This window comes from Microtus ochrogaster, chromosome 8 (assembly GCF_000317375.1).
Source record: "Microtus ochrogaster isolate Prairie Vole_2 chromosome 8, MicOch1.0, whole genome shotgun sequence".
NCBI lineage: Eukaryota > Metazoa > Chordata > Mammalia > Rodentia > Cricetidae > Microtus > Microtus ochrogaster.
Genome location: NC_022015.1, coordinates 58,406,327 through 58,421,915, shown reverse-complemented (window position 1 = coordinate 58,421,915; position 15,589 = coordinate 58,406,327). Strand labels below are relative to the sequence as shown.

Genomic DNA, 15,589 nt, shown 5'->3' with positions numbered 1-15,589 from the left:
ATTCTCCAAACAGCTTTTACCTCCCAAGGTAAACTGAGAGGGAAATTCATTAGCATTCTGTTTCCGGGGTAGCAGGACTAAAGTCATGTCTGCAGTTCTGTTACTAGCTTCGATTAACACCTCTTCCCAGGCGATCAGCATAATTACAAAGAAGGAGCAGCACAACATCAGCATCCTGATCTCAGGAGACAGCCAGTCTGAAGATGCTTTTAGCACCTTAGCTGCTATTGTGGCTTGAGAGTTTTGTTGCCAATACAATGCAGAAATATGTGGCCTGTTGATGGAGGAAGGTCACTGGTTAATTATAATAAAGAAAATGCTTGGCCCTCATAGGTTAAAATATAGGTGGGTGGAGTAAACAGAACAGAATGCTGGGAGGAAGAGGAAGTGAGCTCAGAGGCCATTGCTCCCTTCTCCCGGGCAGACGCGATGAAGCAAGCCACCAGGTCAGACATGCTGAATCTTTCCCAGTAAGACCGGTGCTACACAGTTTATTAGAGATGGGTTGATCAGGATATCAGAATTAGCCAGTAAGGGCTAGAGCTAATGGGCCAAGCAGTGTTTAAAAGAATACAGTTTATGTGTAATTATTTCGGGTAAAGCTAGCCGGGTGGCAGGAAGCGGCCCGCCACCCCTATTACAACAGCCTGTATAATATTGCCCCCCACACAGGGAAACTCAAAACTATTTAGATTATATTAATAGGAGCCTTTATTACCCAGACTTTCAAGATAGGTTTTCAATGGGTAAATTACTCCAAAATAGGTAGTTTCGGTATTCATGAAGTAAGGTTCTATTCCAATTCCTGCGGTGAGGAAGGTGTTTTGCTGACTAACTATAGGACGGGCATACACTTACCTCAGCATTCTAAAGGACATAGGGACAGACAAAAATAAGTCTACCTCATATTTAAAAAAATAAGTCAATTATAAAATAGATGGTAACTAGAAAAATTAAAAGGGGTGATGTTAAAAACTCCATGCAGCCAAATTAACAAATGTAATCAAATAAACATACTTCTCATTAACTAACAAACTAAATGTATATTGGATTCTAAAACTCTCGTGACATACACAGACAATAAATTTTGTTGTAGTGATATTTTGTTTGTATTTTAACAAATAAAGATTACCTGAGATCAGAGTGCGGAGCTAAGCCACTAGGGACCAGGCAGTAATAGCTCACACCTTTAATCCCAGGATTTGGGAATCCCACATCTTTGATCCCAGTTTTAGGGAGGTGGAGACAGGAAGGGATATGGCTGAACATAAGAGTAATAAAAGGTAGGAAGAGACAAGAGCTCAGATGCAGTCTGGAGTTGCAGTCTGAGAATGCAGTCTGAGCATACAGTCTGAGGATTTGTAGAGACAGGATCACCCCTTCAGTCTGAGGAGTCAGTAGAGGGAAAAGATCTCTCTAGTGGCTGGCTAGACTGCTTCTCTGACCTCGGGGCTTTCAACCCCTAATATCTAACTCCAGGCTTTTATTATTAATACCAATTAGAATTCATGCTGCATTTCTGTGATTAAGTTTTCTTGTTCAGACAAATAAGTAAATAAAATTAGGTTTTGGAAGGAGAAAAGATCTATTTAAAAATACCGTCCAGTCAAGCACAACAGGTATAGCATTCACATGAATGGAAGAAATGAAAGACTTTCTTAGACAGGACTGCAAAATAAGAAAACAACAGAGAGAGAAAGCCAGTGATCAATGAGATGGCCCCATCAGTACTCACCTGGAGTAAACAGGCTATTAAGATCACGGATGACAGCTCTGAAGGCAGGCCTGAAATCTGGCTCATAATCCATGCAATTGTTTATAAGGTTCGCTAATTCTGTCCACTTAGGTGCAGGAAGCTGATGCTTATCTTCATAAAACTGCAACTTCTGCAATGAAAGAACCGAATGCTAAGAATGAATTCTATAGCACTTTTATTTACCTTCTTTTCACAATCAGATGATGGGCTATGAAATACCACACCATGTGAAAGAACCTTGAAGAATCAGCCTGTCCCTCCAGGCTGGACACACTTACCCTTTGCGAGTCCAGAGCACTCAGGGGCTTGTCTCCTCCGCTGCAGATTTCCCACAGAGTAGTACCAAAACTCCACTTGTCTGTTGCCAGATTTAGATTTTTAGGATTTTCAATGCATTCAGGTGGTACCCATGGTATTCTCTCCTGAAGAACTTTTAAACAGGAACAACTAAAGTTAAAAAAGCTCCGCAAACCATTGTTTTCTATGTGAATAGTTTTCAAACTTATTTGAATGGTTAAGTCTTTTGTGGTTGTAGAGGGCTGGTCTGGTTCATGCTTGCTAAGTTTGAGTTGAATGATCCTTGAAATCTTACTTCAGTAACTAGATTTAACAATTAGGATCCACAAAGATTGAGTAACTCCCCACAGTTATACCATTTTTAATAGTTGTTGGAATTAGGATCATGTGCAATGAATTTTGGATCAACTAAACTCTCATTCAACTGAAATGTCTACCTGGTGTACCATTTTCACTACCTTCCGTTAGTCCTGTTTTTCTCTCACAGAGAGAAATATACAAAATTTGCCTTAAAATTGGCTCTCAATATTTAAAAAATATTTACAGCATATAAGTGATACAAATACTGTCACATCACTGGTGGTCAGAGGCCATTATGACAAAGCCCAACAGACATCTTTACAGCAGACAATGATTAAATTATACCAAGATATTCTCAGTATGGAATTGACAGACTGGGTAAGATTCATTCACGGAGTTCCCCAAATAAAGCTTCTGCAGTTCTTGACTCCACAACAAAGAACAAAGCTAAGGAAGGAAGCTGTAGGGTATTCTCCTTTATGGAATTCAGACACAGGGAATGAGGACATTACACCTTTTGGTAAAACAATATGGACAGCTTTCCACACAGCATGGAGATTAAAGAGTTCATCAGTTCCTCTCTCCTTTACCATATAGATTTTTTTCTATTTTAACTTCTTTTTTTTTTAACAGAACTTGCCTCAAGTTTATTTGTAAAAACAGCATAAGGTCCTGTTAACTTCTCATTCCAAAAAAATAAATCCAAGATCTAAAAACCCACAAAGATTTTCCTCTCAACATTACTATCCTATTATCATTGTCCTTACTGCAGAGTTAGCCATCAAAGTTAAGTAGCCTTGACTACACCAGAATATTGTACATCACTGTACAAATTAAGGTAGAAAACCAGGTAAGATACAGCAAGCAATATGGCTTAAGTAGATAAATGTGCCTGCAGCCAGTTCAAAGGCCAGAGTTCAATCCTGAGAACTCACGTGGTAGGAGAGGACCAACTCCCACTGAGTTACCTTCTGATTTCCACACCTGTGCTCTGGCACATGCAGGTCCCCCATACACACATATACACACAATAATAATTTCACAGTCTATGGTGACATGGTTAAACAAAAGAATAACTGGAAATGGTCACAATTTAGCTGTAACTTAATTTAAGCTACTACAAGTAGTAGCTAAATGTCATTAGTAGGCAAGAACATTAATAAACTAGAATTAAAGGAAAATTAACAGTTTGATTTTTATGGTACCACCCAAATAAAACTTAAGAAAGCCAAATGTGATCAGCACAGAACTTACTGTCCTTTGGTAGAACTGTAATGCTAATGCCAGGGTCACTAAGTTTGATGAAAGGTGGATTCCCTGTTTTCCTGTCTTCTTCTCTGATCAGCAGGATATTTTTGGCACACACATTCCCATGAATAAGGGATTTTTCTTCCTATTAAAGTTAAATGCACATAAATTCAAACAGCAATAAATACATACGTGTGCATATAACATGCCCAAAGCTACAACATAGATTTAAAGAAGACAGAAGACAGCACAGTAAATACTCGGAGGCATACTTTGAGAAAATAAAAGGAAGTCATTGGTTTCTCACTTCAACTGATGCAGTATTTATACCCACACTGAAATGAGCGTTACTTTTAAAGGAGAGATTCCAAACGATAAGCACTTCCTGGTGGTGACCAGCACGAGGAAAGACTATTTCTAGTGCAGCAAATGTTCACTAACAACTGGGGGAACTCTGGTATTCGCACCGCTGTCAACACTGCTCTCAGGAACACTGTCTACAGACACCACAGGTGTCTTCTGCTATCACAGCGCATGATATGCTTCTATAAATTTTTGGTTAAAATTTCTAAACCCAGAAGTGTTGTGGAATATTATTTTAACTGTGTAAAGGTGTGTTACATTAGTTTCTGCTGCTTTTGTTAACAATGCAAAGACGTGCTACATTTGTTTAAATAAAATTAACCTGGGGTCAGTAGGCTAAATTAACTGACAGGAAGTGGTAGGGAGAAACTAAGAGTAGCAAGGGTTCTAAAGGGAGGGCTGAGCAGGACTCCTGGTTTTGCAAGTGGCAAGCAGGAGAGAAAATTAGCTACTTGTTATTCAGCCTCTCTGAGCAAGCAGAATTTCACCTCAACCTTTGCATCCTGAGTTCTACAGAGGGAAGAGATCTAGATAAAGTTTTCTTTAGAGCTGCGCCTGAGAGAACAGAATTCCCACCTGGTTGTGGCCCTTGAGGGCCTGAACTGCTGCTGGTAGCTGAGGTGTTACAATTGCCAGATGGGATAGCAGTTGCTTAAGGTGCAGCCACTGCAGTGAATGCAAAACAACAGAAGTGATATAAAATATGGGTGTCTAGGCCGGGCAGTGGTGGCGCACGCCTTTAATCCCAGCATTCGGGAGGCAGAGGCAGGTGGATCTCTGTGAGTTCAAGACCAGCCTGGTCTACAGAGCTAGTTCCCGGACAGGCTCCAAAACCACAGAGAAACCCTGTCTCGAAAAACCAAAAATAAATAAATAAATAAATAAATAAATAAATAAATAAATAAATAAATAAATAAATAAAAATATGGGTGTCTAATGGTAGTTCCAAGAGATTGGTGGAATAACAGCACTGTCTTTCAAAGCTGATTTACTATCTGCATAATGTCTGTAATAATACCTTTCAACAAGTAACATTATTTTGAATGACTTAGCATTCATTCCAAGATTTACTTCTGGTTGCCAAGTTAAAATAACTATATTACTTTTATGAAATAAAACAGCAAGTTTTAGTTTTAAAAAAAAAAAGAATACAGCAATTACTTACTAGAAAATGCATGGCCCATGCCAATTGTTTAGCCACTCCAAGTTTCCATAATATATTTATGGAATTTTTGTTTTTTTTCAGGTATGTATCCAGTGATCCAAATTTTACAAACTCTTGAACCAGAATGTCTGCATTAAAATATAAGTAATAATAAAGTTCAAGTATACATCCTATTAAAAATGTATAATTCAAAATTTCAAAATACTTGTGTTATTTGTGGATACAATCTGTAAATAAATGAAGTAAACTGTACTAATTTCAAGGAAACTTAGTAGATACACATCATTATACTTTTGTATATTTAGTTTATTCCAAACAGTAAGAGGTAGGACTCTAAACAATTTATACCTAAAACAAACTTGTATATATATATCATAGTATATTTTATACAGTGCAAATATACATACTCCAGCCTAACTGGAGAATCTACCTAGTGCCAATAATCAGTCACTTCAACCAGTTTCATTAATAATTCAGTCTCATTTATATGCTTTGTTCTCATAACTATAAATAAGCTTGTACTGAAAAGGGCTAGCTGTTCCAGGATTATGTGAGTTACCCATAATCTATACTGTTATGTGCACACAAAAGCTTGTATTTGTTTTCTGCACACAAAAGCTGTTATACTCCATCCATCAATATATTATATGCTATTATAACAAGCCATATTAACTGTATTTGGCATTTTAACTTTAAACGCCAGTTTCCTTTTTCATGAATATAACTGAACAGCCCACAATGCTTTCGAGTTCCACAGTATTTGTAATTCCATGGTTGTACTGGTACCTGCAGTAGTCAGTCCTAAATAACAACTCTCTGAGATAGGCACAACAGTAACAAAGGAAAGCCAGTGGCTTTACTTACTCTCCTCTCCGCAGACACATACTCCATAATTCAAAACCAAGTGCTTGTGAGAAAGCTGGCTCATCATGCTTGCCGCTTCAAAGAAAGACTAAGGGAGGAAGAGGAAACAAGAAATGTGAAGGATTTGTGTTCAGTGATGTCCGTAGGTATGCATAATTCAAAAGGATACTGACTTAAGAGAAATATCCTGTATCTTACTCTTGGTTGGACATTACATTTTTTTAGTACAGTGCCTTTCAAACGTATTCTTTTTAAATATTTACTTATTGAGACAGGGTTTCTCTATGTATCCCTGGCTGTCCTGGAACTCACTCTGTAGACCAGGCTGGCTTTGAACTTACAGAGATCTGCCTGCCTCTGCCTCCCAAGTAGTGGGATTAAAGAAGTGCCCTATACCCAGCTTCAAGCTTATTCTTAAAATTGTGGAGAAAGATCTTTTCCCAGTCTGTAGGCTGCTGTTTCATCTTGTTGACCATGTCCTTTGCTTTACAGAAGTTTCTCAGTTTCAGGAGGTCCCATTTATTAATTGTTTCTCTCAGTGTCTGTGCTACTGGGGTTATATTTAGGAAGTGGTTCCCTGTGCCAATGTGTTCAAGTATACCTCCCACTCTGTCTTCTGTGAGGTTCAGTGTGGCTGGCTTTATGTTGAGGTCTTTGATCCATTTGGACTTGAGTTTTGTGCATGGTGATAAATATGGATCTATTTTCATTCTTCTACATGTTGATATCCAGCTATGCTTCTTTGTCAAAAATCAGGTGTTTATAGATGTGTGGATTAATATCCGGTACTCACTCATAAGTGATTTTTAAACATAAAGCGAAGAAAAATGGCCTATAAATCACAATCCCAGAGAACCTAGACAACAAAGAGCACCCTAAGAGAAACATACATGGATCTAATCTACATGGGAAGTAGAAAAAGACAAGATCTGAGTAAAGTGGGAGCATGGGGACCACGGGAGAGGGTAGAAGGGGAGGGGAGAAGAAGGGAGGGAAGCAGAGAGAAATGTAGAGCTCAATAAAATCAATAAAGAGAAATGAGGAGGATTCTATAAAGCTCTGAGTAGTTACGTTTAAAGGGAACAGCCTCTATATGTAAAGATTTAATAATACCTATAACACAATACTAAAAATAATTAGTGCATTAGTAAGTATTTTTAAATCCTATTAATTTAGGTTGGGATGATGGCCCCGTGGTTAAGAGCACTGGCTGCTCTTCCAGAGGACCTGTGTTTTTTCCCAGCACCAATATAGCCACCAACAACCATGCGTAATTCCAGCTTCAAGGGATCCTATGCCCTATTCTGACATCCACAGGCACTAGGTACACACATGGTGCACAGACATACATGCTGGCAAACACCTATGCTTATAAAGTAAAAATAATTAATTAAAAAATAAACCCTAAGGATAAATTTTACAGAAAAAAATAAAATCCTAGAATCTTCTACAGTCTCATCATGCAGTTGTAGATATTCCTTAAAAAAAAAAAATTAAGGGGGCTGGAGAGATTGACTGTTCTTCCAGAGGACCTGGGTTTAATTCCCAGCACCCACATAGCAGCTCACACTGTCTGAAAATCCAGTTCCGGGGAATTTAACACCTTTATACTAATGTACATAAAATAAAGTTAAATAAATCATAAAAAATTTAAAAATTAAAAGAAAATCACAATTTTGCTGGAACTCGAGGAGCTAGTAAAGGATCTCTAGAGTACAGAAGGAAGGAACATGCGGCTAGTCGGCTTTCTTACTATATATTTCCATCCCCGCTCTTTCTACAGCTAATCATTTTTGTTTAATATACAATGTCATTTGTCAGGCTAGCTTGTCCCTTGCTCTGCACTGATTTTTCCCCCTATTACCTTTTCTTCTCTCAAAGAACCTAGTGTGCTTTGGTTTGTAAGATCTGTGGCCTCAGTCTCATGGGAGACAAGACCTTCTTCACTATCGTTTGACCACTCTTTGCAATCTACCTTTGCCAAAAAGCCCTCACCCCTCCTTTTCTACTCCAGTCTCCCTCTTCTCCTTGCTCTCCCAGCACCATCCAGTAGTCTTAGAGTGGCTTATTTTTTTTCTTTTCATTCATACCCATAGAAACTAACATTTCATACATACAGTACTATCAATGTCCCATTATTTCCTAAAATGATTAGTGATTAAGGGAGACTGTTTTATAGTTCAGCTATTACTCTATGTTCATAGTGGGTCTATTCCTGGATAGTGACTATTGCTGAGGACAATGTTCTACACATAGGAAAAAACTGAGCCTAGAGCCTGGTGCCCTGAACATCCGTCTAGCCAAGAATATTATATATGAATGAAATCGTAAAAGAATAAATACATTCTAAAACAAGTAAGGTGGGGAGCAATAGATAAAGATACCCAATGCTGTCTCTGATCTCCAAACACACCCTTACATACATGTATACATATGCCCTTCCACACAATCCCTAAAAACAGAACTTCCATATGACCTAGCTATACTGCATCTAAGAATAAGTTCAAAGGACTCTATATCCTACTAGCAATAGCTACACATCTATACACACCGTTGCTATATTCACAATAGCAAGGAAATGGAAATAGCCTAGATGCCCATCAACTGATGAATGGATAATAAATACGTTAATACATATACACAATGAAATATCATTTAGTCATAAAGAGAAGTGAAATCAAAGAGAAGGTAAATGAATGGAACCGGGAAAATAGTATTAAGTGTACTAACTGGGGCTCAAAAGACACATATCACACGCTCTCTTTAATCCTACCTTCTATTTTTCATGCATGTGAATTTACATGGACGTACAGAGTTCAAGATCCTAGCAAAAAGCTCAAGAGAGGAAAAGATGGGTCTGTAAGGGGAAGGGGAATAACAATGTGTAGAAAGGGATATGTCAGAGATGAAAAGATTGAGGACAGTAGAGATGTGGGGAGGGAGTCAATAAAAACTAACCATATGTGAGATGCCACACATAAATCCGATAACCTGCAAACTAATAAAAGAAAAATAAAACAAAAACCCCAAGAATTTGAACAAAGGGATCTTCTCTGTGTCCGTAAAGCTGCTCCCAGAAGCCATAGGTTGTTAGGCAAATATCCCAGTGCAGGGGGCAAGCTACCTCCTTACACGTGGTTGTTCAGTGAGGTCTGAGGCCCTCAGAATAATAAAGGCAATTACGACTGCTATTTATTGGTTGTGCACCAAACTATATTATAAGAGCCCATTGCTAAAGGCGCTACAAGCCTTAGTCACAGGACATGTGTAAATCGTGCTTCATGTTCCCTCCTGATAGCTACCCCTCACAGTGCTGGCTCCTAGGACAAATTTGTTATCAACAGTCTTACTCAACTTTGGATCCTGTATGCAACAATACTGATCAATCAGATAATAATATCAAATGGTGCAACTGCTTTCTGATTAGAGTTGAGACTGGCTTCATTGGAGAAATTCATGTCTGGTACTTTAAACCTGGCCAAAAGTTTGTGACTGGGGAGGGTCAGAGGCCCAAGTGGTGAAGTTACAGATGTTTTGCTAAATGAACATGATATCCCCAGCAAATTGCCCTGAAAATAACTGTTTCTGTCCACAGATTAGTGCTGTTGTCCGTTTTAGTCTGAGAAGCTGCTTTTTGCAGTAGTCAGCAGTGACCACAGCAATTAATACTGAAAATAAATAGGACATCTATATCACCCCTCTGTGATTGTTTGAGTAAGAAATGTCCCCTGCATGGTTCTGTATCTGAACACTTGGTCTCTAGTTGGTGGTGCTGTCTGGGAAGGTTAGGGGACCTTTAGGTGAGTCTTGCTAGAGGAAGTAGTTCATGGGGTGATCTCTGAAAGTTTATAGCTCTGTCCACACTTAGTGTTCCTGGCCCACCCCGCCTGTATGAGGATGAAAAATGCTATCAGTCAACCTCCTTCTCCTGACACCATGCCATGCCTCTTTTTTTTTTTTTTATTTTGGTTTTTTGAGACAGGGTTTCTCTGTGGTTTTGGAGCCTGTCCTGGAACTAGCTCTTGTAGACCAGGCTGGTCTCGAACTCACGGAGATCCGCCTGCCTCCGCCTCCCGAGTGCTGGGATTAAAGGCGTGCGCCACCACCACCCGGCCCATGCCTCCCTCTTTTATGATGGACTCTTATCCTTTTGGAATTACAAGTGAAAATAAACTGAACTCTTTTATAAATAAGTTGTTTTTGGTCATCGAGCTAAGTGAAGCAATGGAAAGTTAACTACCACGCCCTACAAGGCCCAAGGACCACTGTAGGAGAAAGACTGGGGAAGCACGAGGAAGGGGGATGAACACTGACTCATTCCTGACTGCTCTCGTGAACTCAAAGCAGCTATGTTTATCTGACCAGATATATACAAGATGAGGCACCTGAGTACTTGTTCAGGGAGGAGGAGCTCAAGATTCACCATTCCCTAAGGATTTTACTGGTTGACAGGGGAGAGTTTCCTTAATGGTGGAGGCACAGGTAAGGTGACTATATTTCTGTTAACAAATCCTCATGAGCCTGTAAGAGCCCTGATGAAACTCAATAGATCCCACACACATTCAAAGACATAAAGTAAAACAGGGTTAGGTGGGAAGAAAAAAAGGATCATTAAGTGGGGAGCACGAGAGCTAACAGGGACTGAACATCTGGAATATTCTATGTTATAAGTATTTCATAATGAAACTTATTATTATACAGTTAAATGTACGCAATAAAAGCATAAATTTTAACAAGTCTCAGACATGCATTTAATGTGCTTGTGAACATACTTCTTTATACAGTATAAGGAGATAAATAAAGGATCCAATAAACATACACACCTCTGAATAATTCCTATGTGCTTTATCCAGAACTTTCAAAAGAACTTCTGTTTCATGCAGCTGACCATAGTCTCCAACTTCTCTTCTTACACCTTTAAAGATTTTTGTAAAAGTACCTTGGCCAAGACTTTCATTCTTTAAAAGAAAAAAAGGGAAAAGTGAATAAAGTCAGATGAAGTAAAGGAATCATGAAGTACATTCAATTAACAAAACTCTTAAAAATGGTAAACATTTCCTTTATAAACTGAACCTAAATTTGAGGTTTGAAATTCTCTATTCTTCTTCCTTAAATGGTAATTAAAAATGGAAAACAAGGATTCATAAAGTATATTTTGACTCTATCTTATTTTCACATCTCCTGCAAAAGCTACAATTACACTTTTAAAGAGCTAGTATTTGCCTAAACTTGTTTACAAATGACCTTTCCTCCCAGCACAATACAAAGGTAGAAGAGCACGGTGTGGGGGCAGCCCTTAGCTGTTGTCTTGGGTGCTTTCCCCCACCCATTCCCACTTCTGCTTCTCTTTTTTCTTGTCACTATGTAGCGCAGACTAGCCTTAAACTCAGTACAGTATGCCTTGGACTCTTCATATAAAGAATAATAATACATTTTCCTGTAAAATTGCTTTTTATTAACAAGTGAATAAATACATGAAAGCACCAAAGCATGAAATAAACTAGATACACATCAAGCTATAGCTACTACCACTGCCTCTAGTTCTAACATTTATTGCATATCTTTCCAGAATGACTTCTGAAGGCCTGCACTCTAAGCAAGGCTGACTGTGGTCAAATACAAGCTCCATCTATACTTAGTACTTTACTTTACAGCTCCTGAGTTTTCTGTCATGCATGAAAACCAAAGTCTTTACATTCTGGAATTCCTCTGCTCTTCAATCTCTGTCCTTCTTCCTCTGCCTCTTCCCTCCCTCCAACCCTGTCTGATCTCTTACTGTTGCTGAGGCTGAGGCTGGCCAGGAATTCACTACTGCACCACAAGTTGGCCTCAAATTTACAATTTTCCTACCTCAGTCTCCTGAGTACAGGCATGACAGGCATAAGCCAAGATACTTAAGTTTAGAAACCCGAGGTTTGTTGAGGTGGCGCGAGGGAAGTCATGACTGTGCATTCTAGACAAACACCCGGCCACTGAGCCACCTCTGGGCTGTGTTCGAGTTCACTCGCAGTGAACAATGTGCTTCCTAAAGATCTGTTAATTAAGTGGAAGTGCAAGAGTAGATTTTTTTTCACGTCTATATCTTTTTCCCTGAAATCTTGTCTTTTAAATAATACATTTTAAATCTTTTCATCTTACTGTTTTCAATTCCTTTCTAAAGATACCTGCATTTTATGGTGTCTACTTGAAAATCACACGAAGTTATTAGAAGTCTAAGTTTGATGTCTGTTTGGTTTGATGACTCCTACTTAATCCTGGATAATCTCCCCATATGCTTCAATTTTTTAATATAAAGCTCATGCTTGGAGTTGGTTTTATCTATAGGAATCTGGAGGCCTATATTAAAAGAACATTTCTCTTTCTTTCATTCTTTTTTGGTTGTTTGGGTTTTTTTAAGACAAGGTGTCATATAGCCTTGTATAGGCTTCAGCTTTTTATGTAGCTAAGGACAGCCTGGAACTCCAGATATGCCTGCCTGTCTCCCTCCAAGTGCTGGGATTATATTCCTGACTCAGAGTATGTTTTTCAAAAAGTCCTCAGGTGTTTCTCCCAAGCATATGTGGTACCGTCTTTAACTTTCTAGCTTAGTGTTTTTCAGATCATGTAGGTAATGAATATAATGTAGGTAATATAGTAAAGCCTAACGCAAAAACTCAGGAACTCCTCTTTTTTCTAAGTCAATTAAAACAGACAATATTAATTTTCTTCTCCTCTGGCTAGGAGGTAAAATTTTCACATTCTATAGAATAAATGTATATTCTTCAGGTCCCAGCTCTTTTCAGAGGTAAATCTCACTTTTAATTCCTGCCCTTGAACAAATCTAGGATCAGCCCTCTTTCTTTATAATGCTTTTCATTTTAACCTCCATAATAAAAAGACTAAATTCTAGCCCTCTCATAGACCACATAATAGTCAAATCATCACCTCCTACATACTATTTTGTTTTCAGTTCCTTAAAGATAACCTACTAAATTCTTCTTACTTGCTTGTATATGAGGGAGCCAAGACAGATGTCTTTTGTAGAAGATCTTTAACTTTTAAAATTTACAATTTAAAAATATTTTTAAGTTTCTGAAAAGAGAATACAACTCCATTATTAACTTTGCTAACTGTTCCTGCAAGACTGGCATATTTCTAGGATTTGTGAATTTTATGGATTGTATAAATGATATGAATCTTGAAATTCAAGACAAATTTTTTATAAAGAAATTTATTTAACTTTATTTGATGTACATTGGTTTAAAGGTGTAGATTCCCTGGAACTAGAGCTACAGACAGTTGTGAGCTGTCATATGGGCGTTGGGAATTGAACCTGGGTCCTCTGGAAGAACAGCCAGTGCTCTTAACCACTGAGCTGTCTCCCCAGCCCCTCAAGTAAAATTTTATTATGTAAGCTTATAATAAAATATATAAACTATCATAGGAGTATAATAGCAGGTAAGAAATAAAAGATACTACTTTTAAAAAGACAAAAACAATTACTAATATCTGGCAACTTACAAATACCAAGTCTTCATTTCTGATTTTGTGAAACACCATTTGGTTCACATTATTATGCCTCTGTAATGTTGGTGAGATCTGAACATCAGAAATACCATTAGTTCTGAAGACAAGAAGGTTTGATTTGTCTGTAAGAGAAAACAAAACACAGATGTCTATGTTGCATGTGTGTGGGAATCTGTATATAATCAAAGCATACCAAAAATACAAACTGCTCCAAAGCTGTGACATGAGTGTGCTGTGTCTAAGAATTCTCAACAGTTGCTTAGTTACTTTAAGAGTTTTATTCCACTCTGACTGACAGAAGAAACACATTCAAACTTACAACCACTTCTTAACAAATTTTTTCTGGGAATTTTAAAGTTATTTTAAGAGATTTCTAATCTTACTATTTTATTTTAAAAACAAGAAACTAAAATCCTAAACACATATCAAGTATGTGTTTAAAGCACACAGGGATTTGGTAGTGAGACTGTTCAGTTCCATAAGTGAGTGGCTGACAGGCTGCAAACATTTATCTTTAAGATACCATCGTAGAATGGAGCTTCTGGTCACTCCCATGCTATACATACCAAGGCACACCAGAAAAATCAACTTGCTTTCATACAACACTGCCTTTTGCTACTTCTTTCCAAATCATCACCCACCCACCACACACAATCTAAGGCTAGCCTCTCTAAAATAACTGGGGAGTTATATTACCTTTTGGCTTAGGGGGACAGCATTTAGTAAACTGGAAGATGATACTGTCTGAGCGCACAGTTTCCATCTGGTAGCAATTCAAAAGGTCCTTAAGATTACTGAAGTTCTTCTTAGTCCCACTGAGATTGTACTCTCTATTTTCATTCTTCATAATCAAACAGTGTTTATATTCAATAACATTTTCTCGCTATGTAAGTTTAAAAAAAAAAAAAGAGGAAAAATCACATTGGTAATCATGCAGGTTATTTGCCCAAAGGGGGTATCATAAAAACAATCAGCAGAGTATTTAGACATTTAAACAGTAAATCCTAAAGCAGTGCCCAAGAAGGCATCTAATCACAGAGCCATATCCTCCAGAAGATAACATGGTGCTTTCATTAGAAGAAATACTGAGTAACAACAACTCCATCTGTAGCGGCTTCCCGTCTCACACCAATGCAGCACATGCCTTTCACCAGCTCCTGCTTCCTCCTCCTCCATTCTGCGCATTGTCACACAGTCTGGTTTGATTATTAGTATTTTACTGCTAAGGCCCTCCCTAAAAGGACTAACTCCTTTCCACAGCAAAGACGCATATTCCATTGTACACTATTCTGCTTTTTAAATTATCTCTAATATGGTATTTTTAGGGTTTTTTGTTTGTTTGTTTTGGCTTTTTGAGACAGGGTTTCTCTGTGTAACTCTGGCTATCCTGGAACTAGCTCTTATAGACCAGGCTGGTCTCAAACTCACAGAGATCCACCTGCCTCTGCCTCCCAAGTGCTGGGATTAAAGGTGTGCGCTGCCACCGCCAGGCTCATTTTTACTTTTTTACCTGAAAACATTTGTTTTATATAATTACCTATGAAATACTTCACTCATCTTAACAATTTGACGTGCTTTTTATTACTGTATTCTTCCTACTTTGAGCCATTTATTAAACAACTGTTAGTCCTGCAAGGCAATCTCCTGTCTTTTGGATTCTGAAAGATCTTTCTGAATAAATAAGACCTTTCCCAATATTGTCTATGCTAATCGGAATGCTTAATTGAGTATTTTTAGTATAGTTTAAAATTTCTGTTTTCCAGATAAGTTTTTTTTAAAAAAAAAAATTTTGTTTTTCAGATAAGTTTCTGAAACATAGGCTTGTTTCATATGATCCTTAATTCTTTATCACTCTTATTAGGCACACATGTTAAACATAAATATTTGTGTATTCTGAGTTAATAATTTATTACCACAGACAGTCATGTTATGAGAAGATAATCTGAAGCTAGACCTGCTGGTTCATATACTGGTAAATTGACGAGATACACCTCCTGCTTTTGTAGACAGTTCCTTCACTACGTGTGCTTTTATGAAAATAATTGAGTGATAATAGTAACACCTTTCTTTTTCTTTTCCTTCCTTCCTTC

The 15,589-nt window shown here is 37.9% G+C and overlaps 1 protein-coding gene across 1 annotated transcript in view; it reads right to left on the bottom strand.

Moving 5' to 3' along the window:
* Positions 1–15,589, bottom strand: part of Jak2 (Janus kinase 2) — a 64,879-nt gene that overhangs the window by 14,512 nt on the left and 34,778 nt on the right. Inside the window, exons 11-18 of the mRNA XM_005352114.2 lie at positions 14,196–14,382; positions 13,494–13,621; positions 10,817–10,951; positions 5,994–6,081; positions 5,130–5,257; positions 3,608–3,746; positions 2,035–2,186; positions 1,736–1,886 (exon numbers count right to left, since the gene is read on the bottom strand). Of these exons, the coding sequence (XP_005352171.1) occupies positions 1,736–1,886; positions 2,035–2,186; positions 3,608–3,746; positions 5,130–5,257; positions 5,994–6,081; positions 10,817–10,951; positions 13,494–13,621; positions 14,196–14,382 (1,108 nt within the window). The remainder of the gene's footprint in view (positions 1–1,735; positions 1,887–2,034; positions 2,187–3,607; positions 3,747–5,129; positions 5,258–5,993; positions 6,082–10,816; positions 10,952–13,493; positions 13,622–14,195; positions 14,383–15,589) is intronic.